This window comes from Ciconia boyciana, chromosome 4 (assembly GCF_034638445.1).
Source record: "Ciconia boyciana chromosome 4, ASM3463844v1, whole genome shotgun sequence".
NCBI classification, from domain to species: Eukaryota; Metazoa; Chordata; class Aves; order Ciconiiformes; family Ciconiidae; genus Ciconia; species Ciconia boyciana.
Window position 1 is genome coordinate 8884488 of NC_132937.1, and position 26116 is coordinate 8910603.

Sequence of the window (26116 nt, forward strand, 5' to 3'; positions counted from 1 at the left end):
ATTCCCTATGCGAAGCCAAGGAGATCTAACCCTCACCGCGCTTGGGACTTGAACTGAAAAGAAATTATAATAACATCATAAGGGTTCTTGAGTGAGGGACGGAGCGATAAGTTACTATTCCCGTTTCAAAGAAGGAACAGGAAAACGGCAGCATCGCCCTGCGTACCCTGGGCACCGTTCTCTCTCCCACATTCTCCCCCGGCTGGTGTAGCGCGGGCTCACTGGGGATAATCCGGGTGGGCAGGGGAGCCGGGCTGCGCGGGGCGGTGGCATGCCTTCCTGCCGCAGGTGGTGCCGCAGCTGCACCGCAGGGGCGTGGCGCCTCCTCAGGGCCGTCCCTCCATGGAGGCTGGCTTCCCTTCTCCTCCCTCAGAGAGGGTCGCCCAGGGGCACGGGTGTCGCCCCGAGGGAGGTACATCAGTAACACCCGGCAGGTTCTCCCTAAATGCTCTCAACATGTCTTAGTCTTTACCAGTGAGGGAAGTTGTAACAGGGTTTAAACATTCTTCAAGAAATAAAATCTCTCATTAGTTTTACACACATACACACACACACACATATACATACATACACAAACCTTCCTTCTTTCAAATGTTCTATATAGTCAGAAAGATACATAGGATACATCTGCAGTGTACTGAATCTGGCTCTATGTGCAACATACGAGTGAGGCTATATACTTGCCTGGCAAGCAATCCCCTTCTGATAGTTTCTCTTGCGTGTATTTTCTTTTCCTTTCTGTGTTGCATTGTCAACAAATTAACAAATACTTTTTTTAACCCTTTCTTAGTCATTAGTCTATACCTTAGGACTTTGGCAGATAGCTATTACTTCTAAATAAATATCACTGGGGAACTCATAAACAACACATACTGGAACAAACTAATTATTTCAGTTGAAAGGAATTGCAAATACTGAATGTTACTCATTTAACAGTAGACAACCAGCAGATACAATTTGTTCTAAAAAAAACTGATTAGGAAGGCGTACTGGAAGGGTAATTTGCTCTACTCAGACATATTGATGGCCTCTAAATTAACTGTAAGCACTCAAGACTGAGATATAATTGTGCATAGCACCGTGAAAACATCTTCCTAATGCACAATGGCAATCAAAAAGGACTTGTAAGATATTCCATTGCTTAAGATGGGATGCTAACTAATAATAAATATCAACAATGTTGTTATATATTGTCTGCTGGTTTACCGTCATGTGAGTACCAAGTTCAGATGCTAGTTGCAATCTTTCAAAACATCACAGAAAACATATCTCAAACAATAAATATCTTTAGGTATATGGAAGAAATGAAAGACTGGGCTTGATTAGTGCAAAGAAAGATACAAAGATGATAGAGTGGTGGTTCCCCAATCTTTGTTGGCTTGTAAGCAAGAATACTGAGGATGCAGCATGTTTAATATCATACTTTGCTCCTTCTGACAATCTCACTTTTAACTTTTAATTTCCTGTGACAGTGAGAAACATTAAAACATCTCGCAGGCAATGGCTTTGCTACAAGACATGACTACTTGGATAGAGGAATATGAAATCATTAATGTTACAGGGAAGGTTTATCAGGAAGTATCTGTACAGCATTAGGTAACAGTATGGATAATATCTATGGATAATAATTATCTGTATGGGTAATAATTGTATCTGTCATTTACTGACAGCTCTTATTAGGATAAAATATTTATAAAGGATGTTTCATGTTTCAAAACAAAAGCCAACCATTATGGAGATGAGGGCTGAAAAAAATTTCCTCATAGGTTTATTATCGCATAATTGTCCATTATGGGGGTTCTTCTAACTTCCACTAAGTCACAAAGCAAATGGGTAAAACAGTGTGTAATGGCTATCAGCTGATGCCTGATTCAGGACTACATGGCTCATCCATTAAAAATGTGAAGATATTTATTAAGTAGTGATTTTGAATCCAATTATGTCAATTGGAGTGGTACATACAGATTAAATTTATGGCCCCTGGGGTGTCTTTTCTCACTAAAAATGCAAAATTAAATGTCAGTTTGACATTTAAGGTACACACAGTGTTCATGCCTTCTACATGGAGCATGTAAAAGAGTTGGTTAAGAAAGCTGAGTCAGACTTCACCTACTGGGGAAGGTTACAATATTGTTTGAGGTATGTAGTTTTTTCATAGGACTGCCGTGCCCTCAATTTGGGGAGGGATTTTGATCAGTTGATCCATGTGTCGCAAATTCATTGACCCATTCATATCCTTTCTTTAGACTTGATGCCAGATGCTGTTTGCTGTGGACTTGAACTCGGTGCAGCAATGCTTCAGGGAGAGAGCAGTTGTACATCCATTGAATATTTCTTGTAATCTGCACCACACACCCATTGTCATCTTTTTGGGCCACAACTTTTAGGAGGAAATTCTGATATGTTGAGAATTTATTTCATGAAGAAAAATCTTTTCCCCTTTGGTTACTTATTTGCATTTTTACATTTATCATATTTGTAATTCAATGTATAGAAATCTTTATCACTGAATTTAATATTAACACATTAATCTGGGACCACAAGATAGACTGATAAATACATACATATACCTACATACATATGAATTTTAAAATCCACATCAGGTAAATAAAGAAGATGCTTTTACTGAAATATAATTTTTGATTAATAAATAGGATTATGGAATTTAGAATAAAATTCGCATATTCATTTACTGGAATAAAGAAACATTAAAATATTCAAAATTTTCTTAAATGCTTTTATACGTTATACATAAAAATATGATATAGATCTAAAGAAAAATCATGCATTTTTAAAGTAACGGAAGACATTTTCATGCTCTAAAAACAGAGAAATATATTATTCTATTGATTATTACATTTTCATTTTTTAATTTCCTGTTAGATTTGCACCTTATGGTGGACTCTACTTAATTCATATTGTCAGCATATATAAACAGTTGTAAGAAAGAGCACATGATTTTCAAAACAGATGACAACAGGTGCTGGAGAGGACATCACACATGAAACTAGAAGATGGAGAGTGATGCACCCCTCTACCTACTTAATAGACTACTATGACTTTCCTGGAAGATTTTGCAACATTCCCAGATAGCTAATTTAATATGAAGGTGGGAAAAGGTAGGGCAGGTGTGGGAATTTTGAAATATTTTACAGATCCACAAAAACTAGAACTTAATATGTCTATCAAATTGTGTGCTATCACTCTGGGGGCTACTAAAGGCTATGTTAAAGACAGGCTTTCTAGTACTGGAATTGAAGGCAAGCTGGTCTGGGGTTGTGAAAAAGGATGGTAGTTAAAAGCATTGGTTGAATAAAGGTCACAACAACAGAATATAAAATGCAATATATCTATGCCTTGAAATGATAGAATATTAGGTTCTTATAAGCAAGGGAAGTATCCTACTGTTTTTATTTGTTGTAAATGTCTTTTATTTCTTCTGTATATGACAGAACTATTCAAATACCATTTTCAGGATTACCGGCATAAAAAGTTACTAGTGTCTAGTATACTTTTATCCCCCACATTTTAATTTCCATCTGAAGGTGGAGAAGATACTTCTCCCCTCATGTAAATTATTACATTTTTCCCCTTTCCCTATGAACCGAAGACATCTCTTCTAGGAAGAGTATGCAAGGGTATAATAAAAATATGCATTATCGACTAAAACCAAAGGTAGCAAAAGCAAATAAAACGTGTAGAATGTAAAAAAAAAAAAATAATCTGCCCTACAGGACAAATAAGAGAAGGCTGTGTTCCTCGCGGCTGTTTGGTGTGAGAGACCGTCCCGTCCCGTCCCGTCCCGTCCTCTCCTCTCCTCTCCAGCTGTGGGCCTGCAGGGGTGGCCTTCGAGCACCGGGCTTGGTCGGGAGCAGCATCTCGGGAGTTCCCGGCTCCACCAGCCGCTTATTCCCGGCGCGCAGCGGCGCAGAGTGAGAGAGGCAGCGGGAGAGACGGTCCGCCATATTTCTGCCTCACCACGCCCGCAGAGCTAAGCCATTAAAAAGCCCGGCGAGCTGGGCTCACAGTGCACATGTCCTAGTCTCTGCCTGCTTTCTCTTTCTCTCTGGTAGCGCCCTTTCTACTCGCCTTTTCTCTCTTTCTTACTGCTAGGGCAGGAACGAGCCGCGACAGCTCTTCAGCAGCAGCTCTCCCTGCGAGAGGGGCGAGCAACTGTGCCTGGAAGAAAGGTCCACTGTAAGGAAGTCCTCCCGCCAGGCGCACGCTGAGATTGCCGGGCGGCGGCGGGCTTGTCCACTTTCGGAAGAGGCAAACTCTCGCTTTAGGACAGAAGGAGCAACAGGGAAGTGTGTGTGAGGAGGGGAGGGATTAGCGGCCATTAGCATTTCCGTGGGGGGTGGTTACTTCAGAGGGCGGTGGGGGTGTAGTTTGCGAGGGACATTCGGGGGCTGAGTTGGTTGCAGGAGGAGGAGGTGGCGGTGGTGGCAGCAGAGACAGCGGTGAGGGAAGGAGGGAGAGAGAGGGGTGTCTGTGGTGAGCAGCTTGGCTCGCCTAGATAGCACTGCTGCTGCCGCCGCGGCTGCTATGGTGCATGTTTTCATGTTACTTGGTGCATAATTTAGAGGAGAGGAGGAGTTGGAAGCGGCGACTATTGGAGGCAGGGAACGGGGGATCTTTGCTGCCGGGGGCCCCCTCTCTTTCTCCTTGCCCGTGTGTGGCATTGAGGCAGCTCCCTGCGCATGCCCTGCAGTGCCTGGGTGGGGGCTCCCGGGCAGAGAGTGTCTGCGTCCCCCGGGGCTGGTGCTTTGGTGGGGGGTGGGTGTGTGCGCGCGCGTTTTTAGGGGTGGGGGTTGTGTCTGAACCAGTTAGGAAGAATGACTTTGGAGTCCATCATGGCGTGCTGCCTGAGCGAGGAAGCCAAGGAAGCCCGGCGGATCAACGACGAGATTGAGCGGCAGCTGCGCCGGGACAAGCGGGACGCCCGTCGGGAACTGAAGCTGTTGCTGCTGGGTGAGTGCGGGCCGCCGTCGGCACATACGCCTTAAGTGCCGCTGGGGGTGCAGCCCAGACATCGCCGTCCCGGGCTCCCTCCGGCTGGCCCCACTGGCGCGTTACATGGCGCGGTCGGTTCGGTTTCTCCCGGGCGCTCGCCACCTTCGCTGCGGGGCGGCCGTGGCCGTGGCGGCCCGCTCGCCGTTACTCTGTTGTTTGTGTGCGCCCGTGTGCAGGCTTCGCCGAGGCGCTTGTAGCTGGGTAAATAATTGTGGTTCCTATGGGTGGGTTTGATATGGTAGGGAACCTGGCCTTCCAAAATGGAGAGGGAAAGGATGGCTGGTGAGTGAGGGGGTTTTGGGGGAATATCGGCGATGATGGGTGTAGGAGAGTGATGGTAAGGCAGCAGATTAATGAAAGAACTCGCAGGGGGAGTTGCTTTGCAGATTGATGGTGACAGGCTTTAATATCTGCATTGTTCTGTGAGCCTTGGAAAGGTTGTTGTGTCACCGGTTGCATTTTTTTAATCGTGATTTTTATTTAATGAGGCAAACTGGGATAAGGGGCTTATGCCCAGTTTGTAGACTGATTTTTAAAGCAAAAGGAGAAAGAAACCATAAAGACCCAGACGCACCCATGAAACTGAAGAGTAACCTTAAGTATGCTGGAGGATAACAGGATCTTTAATACCTTTGGAATCCACCCACTGTTTAGGAAATAAAATATATTGTATCATTTCTCTTTTAATTAAAACAGAGGTGGTTATTTTGGAGCCACAAGTGTGCAAAGGCAATGTTTGTTTAATAGGAATTTGGCTCGTGTTAAAATAAGCCTTTTGAATTAAAATACGTTTGTCTATATCTGATGTGCTCTACTACATTGTGTAGTTCTTGTGGTAATACAGCTTCTGCCTTAGACTAGCAGGCCTTGAAATATGTCTGCACCAGTGTTTGGTGTGTGGATGAATGGGAATGTTCCAAGTAGATGTGGGGTGTTTATGCCAAAGACTTTTGTCTTGGGTCATGCATATGAAAGTAATGATTTATATTGGGGGAATAATCTGCCTTTTCAATAAGGTAAGGAGAGTTGAAAGGAAGTAAATTTATTTTAATGCTTGCTTATGAATGTGTTATTTCCTACTTTAAATAATACAGTTGGTCTTATGTATATAGAGAAAGGTATTGGGATCCTTAACTGATGTGGAAAAAGGAGGGGTGGAGACAGATACAATGCTGCCAGTAATAACGTTCTGTCTCATTTTGGCCTAATTTTTGGTTGATGGAAGTGTGTGCTGTGGCTATTTCAAGATCCAAACCCAAGAAAAAATAGAGGACAGATAGCTTGCATTTGTTTAATTTTATGAATGTTTAAGTATAATTACTTAACTATATACATTTGCTACAGGAGAGGCAGTTGACATTTGACTTGTTACTCAGGTCCAAATTGTTTCTGCATTTCCTGGTTTTCTTTCAGTAATGCTAGAGGTTTCTCCCAAGTTTTTAAAAAAAATGCATGAAACTTATTGAATTATACTAACATATACCACCCAGAGAAGGAATTCAGAGATTTGGTTCTACAATCAGTAGTGCAGAACTTGTATTGTATTGTTTTATAAGATCCACCCACTGGTAACGTTAAGTGTATGGATAGGTAATAGTAGATTAGGGCCTAATTGTGGCATTGCTTTAGACCAAATGAAATACGGTGATTTCAGAGCAAATAGATAAGAAGCCATCACTTAGAAAGCTTTGGAGAAAACTCACTGATTGCCTGTATGAACGTTTTCTGCATATATCGGTATAAACCATGCTTCTGAAGATGTAAGGATGATGTATGAGAAACCAAGAGCAGTAAACATTCTGCTTCATACTTAATAGCATATCTGTATTTGAGTAGAAACCAGTATACAAATTGTTATTGTATATGCATTTTTCATATTGTACTTTGTCAGCCTCAGTCATATATTTGATTGAAAGTGTTTGTGCATGTGCAGCTGTTTAACAGTTACTGCATTTTACAAGATGAGATCATTATAGCAGTGAACCACTGTTGAAGTTACGGGACTGGATAGAGAATCAAGTTTCAATTTATTAAAAAAACAAACAACAACAAAAAAACCACCAAAACAACCCAAAACAAAAAAAACCCCACAACAAAACTTTCTAAAAATTTGTTTTAATTAGCGGGTTTCTCTTGGGTATCTGACAGTACTTCTTTCAGTCACTCTCACTGCTTCCCCAGCATAATCATTTGTTCAGTTCTTAAGTTTGTGTTATTTGTTTGGGTCATTTATATGGTTGAGATAGACAAAACCATTTTAAAAATAGGAAAATAATAACTGAAATGGTGAGACTGGGAACATAAATGTCTGAAATTGCTTAAAGTCATCAATTTTTTTAATTGATTTGACCTCTACTGTCCCATTACATATCTTTGTCCCTCAAAACTTAAAGTAGCAGTATTGCTTTATTTTATGTAAATGTTAGGCAAGCTTTTTTCAAAAGTGACAACTTCTCAGTCCCACTTTGAAAAGCGTTGTTGGACTTAGAAGCTTAAGTGGGTTAAAGGCTTTTGAACGTGGGACAAAGGTATATCCTTTTGATCATAAGGAGAGAACACAGTTTAAGCTGAGCTGTGTTAATTGACCATGCGTGCTCTTTGAACTTGTTGCAAGTGCAAAGTAAAAGGTATTAACTCAAAAGCTTTTAAAGAACAAATGAGCATATCTATGCCACACTTTTTTTTTTCTCGTTTAAAAATTAGATGTACATACAAATGCACATATGTAGCAAATATAAAGAACAAATTCTGGGTTGGAAAAGAGGATTTTCCCCCCCCCCCTTAATTTGTAGAAATTATAGTGCTTCCTTGCAAAGTGAAATATTTCCCTCCTAACTGTGTAGGTTACTGCTACCGTGTGACACATGCTATGCTGTGTACACCCTTATTGTGTATTAATAATGATATCTTTTTAATGATATCTTTTTACTTTTCATGGGATCAGAGTTTAAAATGTTGAAAGTAATTTCTGGAAAACTTTTTTTGCATGGTAAGATTATTTTAAATTATTAGTTAAAAAATAAACCCTCTCCATGATTAAACATTAAAATACCACTTTTAGGTACTGCATTGAACATCATTGTCCTGTTCTATTCTAAAAATTAAGCAAAGTATCTTTTTTTTATTGTAATTCTAAAAAGTGAGAACTCTAACATATGCACTGAAGTGTATTACAAAGACATAGTAATAGCTCAGTTAGCACAACTTGGCTGTAATGTACTTTAAGGTACTTTGAAACAAATTCAGTCTTCCACTGAATTTGGTTTTCATCTTCTGTATTTTTCAAATTCTTCTGGATTTCATTACTACTGAACACTTCATAAAACCTTATGATTGTTCTCCAGAGTGTAAAGTTGTTAATATCCATCTGTTGTTTGCTGTTGTAAAAACATTTATTGTTATAATACAAAAAAGAGGTGTTTTTAGTATTTTATATTGGTATATACCAAACAATGTACAGTATTCTGTATGCTTGTGTTCTAAGCATGTATGTACATATTTATTGTTAAGTAGTAAGAGCCATGTGCTCTAGCTTTCTATGTGTATCATTTTGACTGTCATCAGTGGAAGTTTTGCCTGATCTCAGAAAGCAATGTTTGGGCCTAAATGTTAGATTGTAGCCATAAGCCTTCACTGCTGGACATACTATGCCTGTACACTGTATATACTTATGTTATGCATTATTTTCTCATCAGGAAATGTCTTGAGTATCTAAGAAAATAATTAGCAATATCTTGCTAGCTATGTCTATATATCTATAAGCTTTGGCAAAATTAAGTATTGGAGGGCTTGACAGTGTGCTTGCTGTTTTGTATCGTGCTTGCAGTTATTGTGACGTGCGAAACATGGCTCTTAAGGCAAAGGTGTTCTTTTTGTTTGAAATAGCAGATGAGTCAGTGAAGCAAGGTGTCAAATATGAGTATCCTTTCATTCTCTATATGTTACCAAAGGAAACAGGTGGGAGGTAAACCATTTGAATTTAGCATGAATTGCAACTAGTCTTAACTGGAAGACTTTTTTTGTTCTCTGAACCTACAGGATATATATGTGTGGGGTTTTTTTAATACCTGCGTTAGCTGAATGAAAGATTCGCATGCAGAACTTGGTGAATTAGCAAAGACTTAGACTTAAAACTTGAAGAGGAAGTGGGCCCATTGAGCCAACAATGAATCTTCCTTCCCTGCTGTAATCTGAGTAATCTGGTTGAGTCGCCATCCATGGAAGTATTTAAGACGTTTGGATGAGGTGCTTAGGGACATGGTATAGTGGTGGTCTTGGTAGTGTTAGGTTTACGGTTGGACTCGATCTTAAAGGTCTTTTCCAACCTATACGATTCTGTGATTCTGAAATACCTATGCAAATAGACAGTCTCCTCTACTTATATAAGTAGGTAAACTGATACTATGTGTGTTTCAGTTTTATGCACACAATTTAAAAATGCTGATATTGGATAGTATATTCTAATTGGCTATTTTTTTGCTCTTCATTAAAGCAGAAAACTTAATTATTTTGAAAGAGCATTGCAACCTTTTCTTATTATCTTGTATTGATCCATACTTATACTCGCACTGAACACTTGAAAATAATTTTAGGTAGTTACAACAGTATGTATTTACGATTAGAAAACAAACATACTTAATATATTATCTTGATGTGTGTTGAAACTAGATTGGTAAGTATATCTTACTTTGGAGAAGCTGTTTCTAAGTTTATCTAATTTGATTCTGGATGACAAACACTGATATATTCTATTATATATAGACATATACATCCATATATAAAAAGAACTGTTTTTGAGGAAAACAGGAATCATCATCTTGATATCAGTGTGATATAATGATTTCACACTTGCTGGAAAAGAGCATATTTTTTAATGCATGATGAAGGAATATTTTATTTTCAGCCCTTATAAAGGATTTTCTTGTGGGTTTGTTTGTTTGTTTTGATTTTCCTTCTTTAGAAGTGATCTGCTGTAGTTAATGGAAATTAGCTTAACCTCAATAGTCAAAGAATTCTGATTAACTTAATTTTGCTCATATGTCAAAAAGCCAAGGGACCCCAAATTTGTACTTCCCATTTAAAACCAATATTGAATTCGTACAGGAGGGAAACATATATGCTGAACAGAGGAATCTCTTGAGAAGGTACTTTTGGGTATATATTGTAATGTTAAGAAATAATTCTGTGTTTTTTAGCTACTTCAAATTATTTTTGTTGATGTATAAGACAATATTTCTTTTGAAGTAATATGACAATCTCTGCAAAAGTAATCCCAGGAAGGTGTGAAAATAGCATTATAAGGTAGATGTGTGTTTCTTGCTCTGCTGAATGGAATAACACTCAGGAAAGATGCGTTCTCATACTTGAACAAAACTAGGAACAGCTGTTGCTAATAAAATTATGGGAAATTTTTCAACATTCACCTTTTATTTGCTCTACTTATTTAAAAGTATGACTAGCAAGAATCAAGAGCAAGAAAGCAATATCAAAACTGAGGAAGGATTTGAATGTAGGAAATACTATGAAGCCATATATACAGTATTCTTAAGATCAAAGTAGTAAGTGTGCAGCAGGCTTTAAGTATTGTGTTAACCCTGTGCAAAGAAATGAGAGAGATTAATACTGAAGGGCATGAGTCTAAGTGATACTACAGTTTTGAAAGTTTTAAAAGTTACTGGGGAAGTTCCAGGAACAACATAAATGTGGGTGGTTGGTCACGCTTCTTTTGATGCAGCCCAGGATGCGATTGGCTTTCTGGGCTGCAAGCACACACTGATGGCTCAGGCTCATGTCCAGTTTTTCATCCACCAGTACCCCCAAGTCCTTCTCTGCAGGGCTGCTCTCAATCCACTCATCACCCAGCCTGTATCCATGTTTGGGACTGCCCCAACCCAGATGCAGAACCTTGCACTTGGCCTTGTTGAACTTCATGAGGTTCACACGGGCCCAACTCACACGGGCCTGTCAAGGTCCCTCTGGATGGCACCCCTTCCCTCTAGAGTAGAGAATAGAATATTTTCAGTTGGAAGGGACCTACAAAGATCATCTAGTCCAACTGCCTGACCACTTCAGGGCTGACCAAAAGTCAAAGCATGTTATTAAGGGCATTGTCCAAATGCCTCTTAAACACTGACAGGCATGGGGCATCGACCGCCTCTCTAGGAAGCCTGTTCCAGTGTTTGACCACCCTCTCGGTAAAGACATGCTTCCTAATATCTAGTCTGAACCTCCCCTGACGCAGCTTTGAACCATTCCCACGCAAGTATAAATTTAAGATTAAATCTTAAATGTTCTGAAAGCACATTGCTTCCCTCAAAGAATAATGTTGATATAGAGAATAAACTGAAAGGTGATTGTTGACAGATTTTTGTTCTTTGTGGGTTTTGAAATGACAAATTGCTTGGAATAATCAAGCTATTCAATTTGCATACTATGTTTAATGTTTAGAGCTGGGTCAGTACTATAGAGTTTTGTCACAGAACTCCTGTGTGGATGCAGTTGCCAACAAAAAAATGCTACTGTTTTGTTTATGTGTCTGAGAAGGTGGTGTGACTATGCCAGAAACAAACAAAACCCATCAATCAAACAGAAGATTCCTCCTTTGTTGGTCCATTCAAGCAGAAACATCCAACAAACTACTGTTAAGAACTATATGGCTTAGAAAAGGCCCATGGTGGTGGTTAAACTCATCTTTCTGTGGAGGGGAGGTGATGTCTAATATGTGTATAGGTTGAATAAAGCAGTAGGACATCAAAAAGTCTATAAAAATGGAAACCCTTAGTGAATCAGTGAAGTGAAAAGATAGGTGTACTGCGTCTGGCTGGGATTGAGTTAATTTTCCTCATAGCAGCCCATATGGCACTATGTTTTAGATTGGTGTGTTATCAAACTCTGTTTTGGTCACCAATGTTTTAGCTACTGCTGAACAGTGCTTGCACAGCATCAAGGCCTTCTCTCCTTCTCATTCTGCTGCCCCATGGAGTAAGCTGGGGGTGGGAAGAGGTTGAGAGGGGACACAGCCAGGACAGCTGACCCCAAATGACCAAAGGGATATTCCATACCATATCACATCATGCACATAAAACTGGGGGGTGTGGGGAGTTTTTCCAAAGTATCCATTGCTTGGGGACTGGCTGGGCATCGGTCTGCTGGTGGTGAGCGATTGCTTTTGCATCACTTTTTTTTTTTCTCCTCTTCACTTATTAAACTGTCTTTATCTCAGCCCACTAGTTTGATTTTGTTTATTTTTTTCTTGCTTTTGCCCTTCTGATTCTCTTCCCCCATCCTGCTGGGGAGGGAGTGAGCGAGTGACTGGGTGGGGGCTCACCTGCCAGCCGGGGTCAACCCACTACAATAGAAGAGGCTGTATCACTGTTGTCTTCATGCAGCTGAGCTGTGTATTGGCACTTTCATCTCAGAAACTTGGCTATTCATGAATTAGGCTGACCTTCTCTGTAGTGGAAGAAGCATCTGTTAGGAATGGCACTAGACTAGGGTTTTTCTTGGAGCAAATAGTTGGACTGAATGTCTTCCCAAGGTCCTGCCCTCGTCTATGCCTTTTGTATTAGATCTAGGAAAATACCATGGTGGTTCTTGTTGAAATGCTTTATGATTCACCACAAGCTATCAAGAGTCTGTTACAGGAGGGTGGTGTTTTTTGGTGTTTTTTTTTCCTTTGAAGGAAGCTGGAAAGGGCAGTCAGCATTTAAAGTATCTTCTTTTCTTTTATTAAAATCTTCTCTCTTCTACAAAGAGATCAGTGCGCTTAGATCCTTAACTCTATTTGAAGTTAACTCAAAATAGAGTTCTGATCTGGGTAAATGTCACCAAATGTGGATCAGAAATTTTTCTGCATGGGTTTAGCCAACTTAAAGTTAAATTCTAGCGAAGAGCTAGAATTAGTTTAGAATTTAAAAATTAGCCATGATCTCAATCCAAAAAAATCACCTTCTTGCTCATGGTTTTATAAATAGAGCAACTATGTAAGGAAACATGTCTAGGTACATTTTGAAATATTCCATTAGAATAAATATTTTGGACATCACAGTATTTTCATTTATGGCACAGAACTTGCATTATTGCATAGTCCTGTTCATATGCCTGTCACTGTACCTGAGCTGTATGCTCACTGGCTGCTAGTGCACCACTTTACTGGCACTTGGCTAGTTCATTGTTGTACTAGGTGCAAAGTCAAATGCTACATAATAATCTTTGGCAAGAGTCCTTGTACTGAGTGAGAACACTTACATAAGTTAAGGAAAGTTGCTTTTCTCTTTGTTCTACAAACCCATCGCAGGAGAGTTTTTCAACTCTTAAGTCTTTATGACTATCTGAATGTTAATTCTCTTGCTCGTGTTAGAGTATGTTGGATAAGAATGCCTGAAACTATTTCAACCCATGTTTCTGGGTAAATGGGAGTTGGCCAGAAAGTCAGACAGAAGGTTTCTGTAGCAGCAAATGCTAACTTATAAGGACAGAAAAACTCAAATGCATAAAAGTTGGGAAAGATGCCATAATTCCTTGTACTTTTAGGAACCTATCAGGCTTGGGAAACTGAGGATCTAATATGGGACCTCTTTTTTTACTCTGATACTGGATTTACTAAGCACTATGTATGCCACTTCATCTCATAGACCAGGGCAATACTAGCAACAAAAATTAAATGCTTGTGCTGGGTCTGGTTGGGATGGAGTTAATTTTCCTCATAGTAGCCTGTATGGTGCTGTGTTTTGGATTTGTGACTAAAACAGTGTTGATAACACACCACTGTTTTGGCTATTGCTGAGCAGTGCTTTCACAGTGTCAAGATTTTTTTTTGGTGATATTTCAAGACTTAAGGCAGGAGGGCTTCTCAGTCAGTTCTTCTAAAACTCTTTGATAAGAGATGTCTTGACCTGCTGAGTAACAATGTTCTAACTTTGGTAACTGCTCTGTAACATCTTCAGTAACTGCTGTAGTGGAAACTCTTTCATTGTCACTTTAAATATGATCTGTGTTTCCCTAAAAACAAAACAGAAATATTTACAAATTATGTGTGGATTTTCTGTGTTAATATGAAGAGCCATATCCATTTGGTAAAGGACCAATGCTGTTTTAAGTATTTTTTTTTTGTATGAAAATGTGAAGTTTAAACAACAACAACAACAACAAAAAATCAAAAAAGTCTTAAACCCATGAGTTCTTCATTTAACACCACCCCACCCCCCTTTAACAATTTTTAATACTTCCCAAGGTTTTGGCTTACCTATTTCAACTTTCTCTTTTTACCTCCTCTCTTATCCAGACTGCTTTTACTGTTTTTCAGGCTTTCTTGTTTTATGGAATTGAGGCTGTCTAGCTATTTAATGAAATGTTCTGAAATGACTCTCAGTTGTTTCCTTTTAAAATTTAAATGCAGTTGTTCTCGCTCCTAATTCTGTCAGCTTTTGTTCAAGTATCTCTCATAAAACATAAAGTATTTGTACTACTGGTTTTGGACTACTTTTGCTTGCTCATAGCAAATGTAATCGAGTCATGATCACATCCTCTAAAAGTTACTTTTTACTTCAGTTCTGTCACAAGTTCTCTTTCTTAATATGCGAAGATGTATTTCTGTATGGTGCTTTTCTGTGTTAGAAAATTATAATTTCTGAAATACAGAAATTCCAAGGTCATTTGCTTGAGACTTAGCATCAGTTACATGGTCCTGGGAGACTATTACCTCCTTCCCTTTTCATTAAAGTTAACTGTTTAAAGAGCCTCACTCAGTTGTCTGTCAAATCAGCTGTGACTTGGTCATCTGTCATGGCTCCAGCTTTTGTGTCAATTTTTTTATCTATTAGAATTTAAACTGAAAACTTTAAAGATCACTGTCTAGAAGCCAATTTTGAAGCACAGAAATGTTAATTGCTGAACTTTCACTCATGTAAATCTTTGCTTCAGTTATACCTCTCTGTTAAAATTTAATCTGTATATTAGCAAATTTTTGGGTTTATCACCTACACATCTCTCATTTTTGTATGGACAGTTGAATTTCCTCTTAATTTGATGCTTTGTTTAATTTTAATCTTATTTTGATTTATTTCTGCTAAATAAGTGCACTATTGTTTTCCCTCTCATTCTTCCCTTTCAGTAGTGAAATGATACTCCGGCCTCTTTGGCCAGTCTGTCTTTCTGAATGTTGTTTCTTTGATTTGGAAGAATCAAAATTATTGGTTTCATAGCAAAACTGAAGTATCATCAGTGGATACTCACAGATGACATGTTCACACATGTTCAATTTTGCTGTCATTGTCTGTGTTAAATATAGTTAAGCAAGTCCCCTGATCTATTGTCAGGGACTTGCTTGCATCCAAATAGCTATTCCATTAAAGTGCACTCTATCCCAGCGATATGCACCTACTCCTTGGGATACCTGCAGACTTCTCTTAGTACTATATGCGCTGTGCTCATGGCTCATCTACCTCATGAGCACTATATCACTATACACCAATGCCTTTGTGCAAGGGGCAATGCATGGTGAATGTTGGCAGCAGCTATTTAGCACTTCTGTGAAATAGGAAAAAAGTGTCATGTTACACCTTGAGAAACAATGACTTTGGAGGACTGTTATAAGGCTTTCTGCAAAGGGTCCAAGTGTGTCCTTAACAGCTGCATGGTTCTTGTTCTCCTGAAGGAATTGAATGCTCCAGGACTTAACTGCAAGTGGAAGAGTCTGGGATGCTTACAGTATACCTTCTCTCTCTGATCATAGTCTAGCTTTTGGTGTCGCGGATGGAGTGAGAGTGCACTTCACTCGTAAGAGAGAAGTAAAAATATAGTTTATTGATACAGAATAGGGAGTTAACAAAGTTCAATGCGACAGTGTTTTAACAAGATTCGATGGCGAGGCACACTTGATTATTTACTGCATAGAGGACAGGGTCAGACAAAACTGTCAGGGAGACCCTCCCGTTGAGTCATGAGGTTCGGAAGGATCCCCTTGCTTTCTAAACTCCTTCTCAGAGAGGAGTCTAGGTGCGGCTAGATCCAGTCCTAGTCCCAGACTTGGTCAACGGTTTATATCTAAAGGATTATATATGCGCAATCAATCCTTTATATCACTTAGCTAAGATTTCAAAGTTTAGCATGCTGTTAGTCACTTACCGAGGATCTGTTGCGGCAAGGAATCTCTCAACCTCGAGGAGTAACCTTGAGAGGCGTCCCTGCTCAAGGGGAGATCCTGGCGTGCAGCCCGCTGCCGTGCAGGAGAGCTCAAAGGGCTCTTGGGCTGCTCACTATTTATGGGGATAAGATGATTGACCCATAGTCATATTTGCATGCCGACCACAGGTTTTAATTTCTTCGGTGGGCGCATTGCACAATAGCCCTAGGCTATTGTGTTGTTATCTGTCTCCTGAATTCACTTTGAGCTGATGCAGCCATCGTGACCAGATGCATCACCGCTGGTGGTTATCACCTAAGCAGGGTTACAGGAGATAAAGGTCGGGGGCAGGGGAAGCACACCGTCACATTTGGTCATGGCCAGACTTAATCTTACCAAGATGAAGATTTGGGGCCTGTGGGACTACGTTGTCCTATGTGCCTGTGGTGACCAGCAGGTTGTGCATAATTTTCAGATGTGGATGAACACAGCTGAAGCATGGTTGGGATTTGACTCCTGCTCTCCAGCACTGACACATGCAGCCTGAGCTCCTGTACCCCCTGGAAATTAGTTTCCTCGTCTAGTAGAACATTTAAACCCCTGACTCATTCTGCTTGGTGGGCAGGGAGTTTGGGGTTAGTGAGTCCACAGTGAGTGTGCTGCAGCATCATCTTGCAGATGTGTATGAGCTATGGCAAATAATTACAAATGGAGTAGTCACAGCAGGACTGACACCTCCTAACTCAGGTACACGCAGTTTGGCAATGTCCCTAATGCCATATGTGAAGTACTTATTGGTACTGTGCACATAAGCCCAGGCCAGTACCAACACATCCTGACAAATAACGCTTGATCATGATAAACTCAGCTCTTCTGCCTAGTGCTCAGAGGTTCTCTGTCTACTGCCAGCAAATTCCCTTTGCGCACAAAACAAAAGCTTTTTTAAGTAACACAAGATAAAAACACTCTCTTCTTTCCCTCCCAACACACTTGCTAACATAAGTGTGCTATAAAGTCAGGAGATCTTGCAAAGGCCAAGATCTATCTATAGGTTCCTTTTTTAATGTAAAACTGCTGCTCAGTGCTCTTATGGTAACTAGACAGTGAAATCCTTGAAGAGGGTTAGGCCTCAACAACTAGATCTCCTTTAGCCTTCAAGTAGTCATGTTTGGCTCTTTGCCATTATTTTTATAAAAAGGGCAGGCAGACTTCTGATTTTTCCTTTTCTTAGAATAGAATAGACTATTTCAGTTGGAAGGGACCTACAACAATAATCTAGTCTAACTGACTGACCAAAAGTTAAAGCACAGTACTAAGGGCATTGTCCAAATGCCTCTTAAACACTGACAGGCATGGGGCATCAATCACCTCTCTAGGAAGCCTGTTCCAGTGTTTGACCACCCTCTTGGTAAAGATATGCTTCCTAATGTCAAGTCTGAACCTCCCCTGGCTCAGCTTTGAACCATTCCCATGCATCGTATCACTGGATACCAGGGAGAAGAGATCAGCACCTCCCTCTCCACTTCCCCTCCTCAGGAAGCTGTAGAGAGCAACGAGGTCGCCCCTCAGTCTCCCTTTCTCCAAACTAGACAAACCCAGAGTCCTTAGCTGCTCCTCATAGGCCATTCCTTCCAGCCCCTTCACCAGCCTTGTTGCCCTCCTCTTGACGCATTCAAGGACCTTCACATCCTTCTTAAATTGTGGGGCCCAGCACTGCACACAGTACTCCAGGTGAGGCTGCACCAATGCTAAAGACAGCAGGATAATTGCTTCTTTTGACCGGCTGGTTGTGCTGTGTTTGATGCACCCCAGGATGCGGTTTGCCCTCCTGGCTGCCAGGGCACACTGCTGACTCCTATTGAGCCTGCTGTCAACCAGCACCCCCAGATCCCTTTCTGCAGGGCTGCTCCCCAGCCACTCCTCTCCCAGTCTATACTTGTGCCCAGCATTACTCCGTCCCAGGTGCAGAATCTGGCATTTGTTTTTGTTAAATTTCATGCCATTGATGATTGCCCAATGCTCCAATCTGTCTAGATCCTTCTGCAAGGCCTCTCGTCCCTCAAGAGAGTCAGCAGCACCTCCCAGTTTAGTATCCTCAGCAAACTTGCTAAGGGTGCATTCAACTCCTGCATCCTGCATCAAAAATATTGAACAGAACTGGCCCTAGAATTGAGCCCTGAGGAACACCGCTGGTGACTGGTCGCCAGCCAGATGTAGCCCCATTCACTACAACCCTTTGAGGCCTGCCACTCAGCCAGGTCTTCACCCAGCGCACATGAACCTGCTCATCCCACAGTTGGACAACTTGTCCAGAAGGATGCTGTGAGGGACAGTATCAAAAGCCTTACTAAAATCCAGAAAACTTCAGAAAAACTACATCCACCACCTTCCCTTCATCCACTAGGTGGGTGACCTTATCATAGAAGGATATCAAATTAGTTAAACAGGACTTTCCTTTTGTGAACTCATGTTGACTGTGCCTGATGATTGCATTGTCCTTTAAATGCCTTTCAATAGCACCCAGTATGATCTTCTCCATAATTTTTCCAGGTACTGACTTTAGACTAACAGGTCTGTAGTTTCCTGGGTCTTCCCTCACGCCCTTCTTGTAGATTGGAGTAACGTTGGCTAGCTTCCAGTCAGCAGGGACCTCCCCAGACTCCCAAGACCTTTGGCAGATGATTGAGAGGGGTCCTGCCTAACATCCACTAGCTCCTTCAGTACTCTGGGATGAATCCCTTCAGGCCCCATGGACTTGTGAACATTCAGCTGATACAGCTGGTCCCTTACAATTTCAGTGTCCACAAATGGAAAGTCACTGTTCCCACACTCGTGGTCCTCCGAATCAGGGGACTGGGCATCCCAAGGTCTATCAGTATTATTAAAGACTGAGGCAAAAAAAGCATTGAATTCCTCTGCTTTTTCTTCATCCCTATTAGTCAGATGACCATCTTCAACAAGTATCGGTCTAATGTTTTCTTTAGACCTCCTCTTGCTATTAATGTACTTTAAAAAGCCTTTCTTGTTGTCTGATGCAACACTGGCCAGTTTCAACTCTAGTTGAGCTTTGGCCTTTCATGTCTTCTCCTTGCATATGCAAACCACAGCTCTGTAATCTTCCTGCAAAGCCTGACCTTGCTTCCAGATATCATACAATTTCTTTTGCCTCCTGAGTTCCAAGAGGAGTTCCCTGTTCAGCCAAGCTGGTCTTACGCACCCTTTCTTGACTTATGACACAATGGGGTTGCTTGCTCCTGTGCTTCTAAAAGGTGGTTCTTAAAGACTGTCCAGCACTCAGTGGACCCTTAAGCCCTCAAAAGCAGATTCCCAGGGGACGCTGCTAAGTAGCTCCCTGAGTAGCTTAAAGTTTGCTCTCTTGAAGTCCAGGGTAGCAACTCTGCTGTCCTTTTTTCTCATTACACTGAAAAGTTTAAGCTCAACCATTTCATGGTCACTGTGGCCAAGACAGCCACCTACCATCACATCTCCCACGAGTCCTTCTCTATTCACAAACAACAAGTCTAGGAGGGCATCTTTCCTAGTTGGCTCACTGAGTACTTGTGACAAGAAATTATCTTCCACAAACCTCAGGAATTTCCAAGGCTTGCTTGTCACAGCAGTATGGTATTCCCAGTTGATGTCTGGGAAGTTGAAATCTCCCATAAGGACAAGGGCTTCTGATCCAGAGATTTCTCCTAATTGCCTATAGAATAACTCATAGGTGCTAACATCCTGGCTCGGCAATCGATAGTAGACACCCACTACAACATCTGCTTTGTTTTCCATCCCCCTAATCCTCACCCAGAGGCTCTCAACCACATCATCACTAACTGTAAGAGCTGTACAGTCAATTGTCTCCCTTACATACAGAGTGTGACACCTCCACCTTGCCTGCCCTGCCTATCCCTCCTGAACAGCCTGTAGCCCTCCATCCCAGCACTCCAATCGCAGGACTCATTCCACCAAGTCTCACTAATACCGATGACATCATAGCTCTGGGAACTGACCAATGCTTCCAGTTCATCCTGTTTGTTTCTCATACTGCATGTGTTGGTGTACAAGCATTTCAGATATGCTCCTGAGCCCTTCGTGCGTAAATGTTCCTATTAGCATTGCCACCCTCAGGCGATGCCATGCCAACCCTTGGCTTACCTACTGCAATCCTGTTGGTATCCCCTTCCCCCGCTGATTCTAGTTTAAAGAGCTCTTGATCAGCCCTGTCAGTTTAAGCCCACAGTCCTGTTTTCCCCATTGGGACAGGTGAATCCCATCAGGCCCCAACATACATTGTCTCTCGAAGTTTCTTCCATGGTTTAAAAACCCAATGTTTTGGCAGAGGAAGTTTTTGTTATATCCCTGTATTTTGTTTTTATTTCTAGTGGTTTTCTGAGCCCTCAATCTGTGGAAATTCTTTGCATCTTGAGCTGAAAAAGCAAATAATGACAATTAATTTCCCAGGCTCTCCTTAGCTGATTCCAATAATGGCTATTTGGCTATTAGTGGAGTTGGCTTTTTGATGCTATAATATTTTCTTTCTCTGAAAATCCATAAATGATAAGGAAAAATCCATTTGAATACTGGATTATCTTTTTTCTGTCCTTTCCCAGTAGCTCACTTTAAATGTACTAAGGCCTTTGTGTGCTATAAAGATTTGTCTTTCAGTCTCTCTACAGAATAAATCGCTGAAAAAAAACCCTGCACAAAATAACTTCCGTGTTATTGAATAAAAGAAATGGAGACAACCTTGAAGCTTTAGGCGTGCACTTTTCCTCCAGCCAAGTATAGTGATTCTGTTAGTTTTCGAATATATCTTTTCCTACGATGAAGTACTCTAGAATATCCCAGGTTTCCTTCATTGAGAGGACTGTAATGAGGAAATCTAGAAATTAAGTTTAGGTTTGCAGTTGTAAATGAAGGTTTTCCTTCCTGCCATTCTTCTTTTTTATTCAATTGCCTGACTAATGAATCCTCTTTCTGGAGATCATAGGTCAGGATCTTTCTCACTCTTTTCCAATTTGGATAGTTTAATTGAAGAGATTAAGTCTATAGGAAGGCTACTTAAAACCAGACAGAAAATACTTAATTGTTTCCCTTAGCATTTTCTCTTGAAGCAGAGGGGAAAATGATTCTCTCCTAGTCTTTTTGAAGTGGAAGACCTCCCTGACCAATTCATATTGCAAATTCAAGCGTTTAATGCTTTCACAATAATCTTGTTATGGATTTGGGCAGTCCTTTAAGTCTGTCAGCAAGCAAGGTAGATTGTTTTTCTAATAACGCAGACTATTGCAATTCTATATTGTGACAGAAATGTCACCTAGGACTGTTTCTTCTTTTCTTAAACTAACAGTATCTCTATAATCATAAATATCGTGGGCCTTATTCTCCTCCCAGTAATCTCATTGTAATTATAGTTCTTCAGAAAAATGCTGGAAATGATACGAGGCTTTGTTCCTGGTGCCAAAAATGCGTTTATTTCACCCGTAGCATTGTGTGGTTGTGTTGAAAAGAAACTACTTATTCAGCGAATCTACCCTTTCATTACCTGTATATGCTGTTTGCATATGTCAGTTGTCTGACCAAAGGTATCTTCCACAAGAGGATGGAGTTGATACTGCTGCAGCTGGAAGAAGTAATCCTAGTTTCAGCACACAGTCTGCTGCCCCCAGTGCTGGCTCTGGTACTGAGCAGACCCATCGTTTCAGGTATCTAAACTGGCAGAAAACTCTTCACCCTTTTGTACTGATTACTGAGAGGTACTAGCATTTTTGGTGGCACCAGTAGTCATTTGTTATGAAAAACCTTATAATGAGATGTTCTAGACTATGCAATCATACTGGTGTTTGGAAATAATTTTGACTAATATTTTTGAATGCGTATATGGAAGGTCCTGTCACTGTCTCCTCTAAATGTCTGTTTAAAACCACTGAAATTCAAGGTGTTTGTCCTGGTTTTGGCTGGGATAGAGATAATTTTCTTCCTAGTAGCTGGTATAGTGCTGTGTTTTGGATTTAGTATGAGAATAATGTTGATAACACGCTGATGTTTTAGTTGTTGCTAAGTAATGTTTACACTAGTCAAGGACTTTCCAGCTTCTCATGCTCTGCTGGTCGCACAAGAAGCTGGGAGGGGGCACAGCCAAGATAGTTGATCCAAACTGGCCAAAGGGCTATTCCATACCATATGACGTCATGCTCAGTATATAAACTGGGGGGAGTTGGCTGTGGGGCAGCGATCGCTGCTTGGGGACTGGCTGGGTGTTGGTCGGAGGGTGGTGCACAGTTGTATCACTGGTTTTGGTGTTATGTTCCCCCCCCCCCCCCCCCCCCGGGTTTTGTTCCTCTCTCGCTCTCTTGTTGTTTACCTTCTCATTACAATTTATTATTATTAATATCTTTTTGTTCCAATTACTAAACAGTTCTTATCTCAACCCACGAGTTTTCTTACTTTTGCTCTTCCGATTCTCTCCCCCATCCCCTTGGGAGGGGGGAGGGTGAGCGAGTGGCTGTGTGGTACTTAATTGCCGATTGGGGCTAAACCACCACAGTCTTTTTTTAGCGCCCAATGTGGGGCTCGAAGGGTTTGAGATAATAACAGATTAACCAGAGCGTGTTAAGGAATTTCGATTTGTTAGTAGTTGTGGGCCACGATACTGGTTTACCTGATCTGCACCATGCTCATTTTTTTGCTGTACATGTTAAAGATCAGTGTTGGTTTTTGCAGTTTGCTGTGCTCTGCAGAGATTGGTGATGTTTTGCCTGTGAGATTTGTTATTAAAACAGTGACCTTGGGTTTATTTTGGTATCTAAGTGCTGTACTGAAACCGTTATTGTATGTCAGGTACCACCTCATGGAGACAATTAGCAATGATACTTCTTCCTCTGAGAGGTTTTTTATGGAGGAAATGCAGAATGGCACCTTCGCTACTTTTTTCTGCAATGTTTCCTCCTTTGTTACAATAACTTTTCAGTATCTTGAACATCCTTGGGTAGTTAAGATACATCTATTGGTATTGCTTGGGAATACTGTTTCGGTTTTGTCTAAGGTTAGTAAGCAATTTAAGAATATAATCCAGAGATCTGCCCCAAGGCCGGATAGTTATGAGTGGCAGGGTGTGTGGGATAGCATGGGCAAATGCCTAGGACGGTGGGCACCTCCAGTGTTTTGGAACTTCACCCCTGAACAAGTGCAGAATCCTGAAAAATTAGTAGAATATTTGGAAAAAGTATGCTGTCACCCTGGCAATTGTAAGGAGATCCAAATCACTGCAATGTGCTGGGGCCTGGCCCATGCCTACTGAGCCCTGTTCAACACTATTCAGAACCCTCAAGGATCTGGTGACAAAACGACAGGCACTGTGGCTGCTCCAGCCCCTGCTGCGATAGGCACTGCAGTCACCCCAGCCCCCCCTGTGACAGATGATGTGGTTCAACCAGGGAACCAACCCGTGTCAGTATCGTTCGCCCCTATACACAAGAAGAAATCCTGGAAGCGAAACTCAGCTCATTTAGAAACGGAAGATGAAAGAGCAGGGCCATCACAAGGAGAGGAAGAAGAAGAACTTGTGGATGAGACGGAAACTACCCAATCCTTATCCCTGAGTGAGCTGTGAGATATGCGGAAAGATTTCAGCCGTCGTCCAGGCGAGCACGTTGTCTCCTGGCTGCTCTGATGCTGGGATAACAGGGCCAGTAGCCTGGAATTAGAGGGTAAGGAAGCCAAACAGCTGGGATCCCTTTCTAGGGAAGGGGGCATTGACAAAGTGATTGGAAAAGGGACACCAGCCCGCAGCCTCTGGAGGCGACTCCTGTCAGCTATGAAGGAAAGATATCCCTTCAAGGAAGATGTTGTATATCACCCTGGGAAATGGACCCCCATGGAGAGAGGTATCCAGTACCTGAGGGAATTAGCCATGCTGGAGGTGATTTATGGTGACCTGAGCAACGAGCGGTTACCCAAAGATCCAGACGAGATCCAGTGCACGCAACCCATGTGGAGGAAGTTGGTACGGAATGCACCATCGTTGTGTGCCAACTCATTGGCAATACTGACCAGGAAAGATGGAGAGGGTCCAACAGTGGATGAAGCGGCTAGCCAGCTCCGGGAATACGAAGACAGTCTCTCTTCCTCCCTTGTCTTGGCTGTGGAGAAACTGTCCCGGAAGGTCCAGCAACTCGAAGAAGATAGGTCCTACTTTCCACCTGTACAGACCAGTATCTCAGCTATTAGGAGTCAGCATTCTTCTGCTCAAGAGAGAGGATATAGAGGGTACACACCATGGGGCACCCTATGGTTTTACCTGCGTGACCACAGAGAGGACATGAGGAAGTGGGATGGAAAACCTACCTCGACCTTAGAGGCATGGGTACGTGAGTTGCAAGGAAAAACAATCACCAAAGGGGGTTCTTCTAGGAAAATTGCTGCTCTGGTTTCCAGTGGGCAGTTCCCCAGACAGAGTAAAAGGGCTGATCTTACTCCTGATTTTAATGAAAGAGCTCCTGACTCGTATATACAAGAAGTGGGTAATGAATACTATGAGCAGGACTAGGGGGGCCCTGCCTCCAGCCAAGTGGAGGAAGGGGACAACCGGGTTTACTGGACTGTGTGTGTTTGATGGCCTGGCACATCAGGCCCACAGGAGTATAAGGCTCTAGTAGACACCGGTGCACAGTGTACCCTAATGCCATCAAGCTATACAGGGGCAGAACCCATCTGTATTTCTGGAGTGACAGGGGGACCCCAACAGCTGACTGTCTTGGAGGCCGAAGAGAGCCTAACTGGGAATGAGTGGCAAAAGCACCCCATTGTGACTGGCCCAGAGGCTCCGTGCATCCTTGGCATAGACTACCTGAGGAGAGGGTATTTCAAGGACCCAAAACGGTACCGGCGGGCCTTTTTGCATAGCTGCCTTGGAGATGGAGGAAATTACACAGCTGTCTACCTTGCCTGGTCTCTCAGAGGACTCTTCTGTTGTGAGGATGCTGAGGGTCGAAGAACAACAGGTGCCAATTGCTACCACAGTGGTGCACCGGAGGCAATATCGCAGCAACTGAGACTCCCTGATTCCCATCCATAGACTGATTCGTCGACTGGAGAGCCAAGGAGTGATCAGTAAGACTCGTTCACCTTTTAACAGTCCTATATGGCCAGTGAGAAAGTCTAATGGAGAGTGGAGACTGACAGTAGACTATCGTGGCCTGAAGGAAGTCACGCCGCCCGAGTGCTGCTGTGCCGGACATGCTGGAACTGCAATACGAACTGGAGTCAAAAGCAGCCAAGTGGCATGCTACAATTGATATTGCTAATGTGTTTTTCTCAATCCCTTTGGCAGCAGAGTGCAGGCCACAGTTTGCTTTCACTTGGAGGGGCGTTCAGTACACCTGGAATTGATTGCCCCAGGGGTGGAAACACAGCCCCACCATTTGCCATGGACTGGTCCAGACAGCACTGGAACAGGGCGAAGCTCCAGAACATCTGCAATACATTCATGACATTATCGTGTGGGGCAATACAGAAGAGGAAGTTTTTGAGAAAGAGAAGAAAATAGTCCAAATCTTCCTGAAAGCTGGTTTTGCCATAAAACAAAGTAAGGTCAAGGGACCTGCACAGGAGATCCATTTTTTAGGAATAAAATGGCAAGATGGACGTCGTCAGATCCCAGTGGATGTGATCAACAAAATAACAGCCATGTCTCCACCAACTAACAAAAAGGAAACGCAAGCTTTCTTAGGCGTTGTGGGTTTTTGGAGAAGGCATATTCCAAATTACAGTCTGATCGTAAGCCCTCTCTACCAAGTGACCCGGAAGAAGAATGATTTCAAATGGGGCCCTGAGCAGCGACAAGCCTTTGAACAAATTAAACGGGAGATAATTCATGCAGTAGCCCTTGGGCCAGTCCGGGCAGGGCAAGATGTGAAAAATGTGCTCTACACCGCATCCAGGGAGAATGGCCCTACCTGGAGCCTCTGGCAGAAAGCACCAGGG

The 26116-nt window shown here is 42.0% G+C and overlaps 1 protein-coding gene across 3 annotated transcripts in view; it reads left to right on the forward strand.

The window, feature by feature from the left end:
- The first annotated feature begins 4419 nt into the window (after window positions 1-4419).
- Window positions 4420-26116, forward strand: part of LOC140650776 (guanine nucleotide-binding protein G(q) subunit alpha) — a 151468-nt gene continuing 129771 nt past the window's right edge. For 2 of the 3 annotated variants that reach the window (XM_072859516.1, XM_072859517.1), the window contains exon 1: window positions 4420-4971. In XM_072859516.1, coding sequence (XP_072715617.1) covers window positions 4836-4971 — 136 coding nt within the window. In that variant the 5' untranslated portion in view covers window positions 4420-4835. The remainder of the gene's footprint in view (window positions 4972-26116) is intronic. The other variant, XM_072859519.1, reaches the window with a different exon arrangement.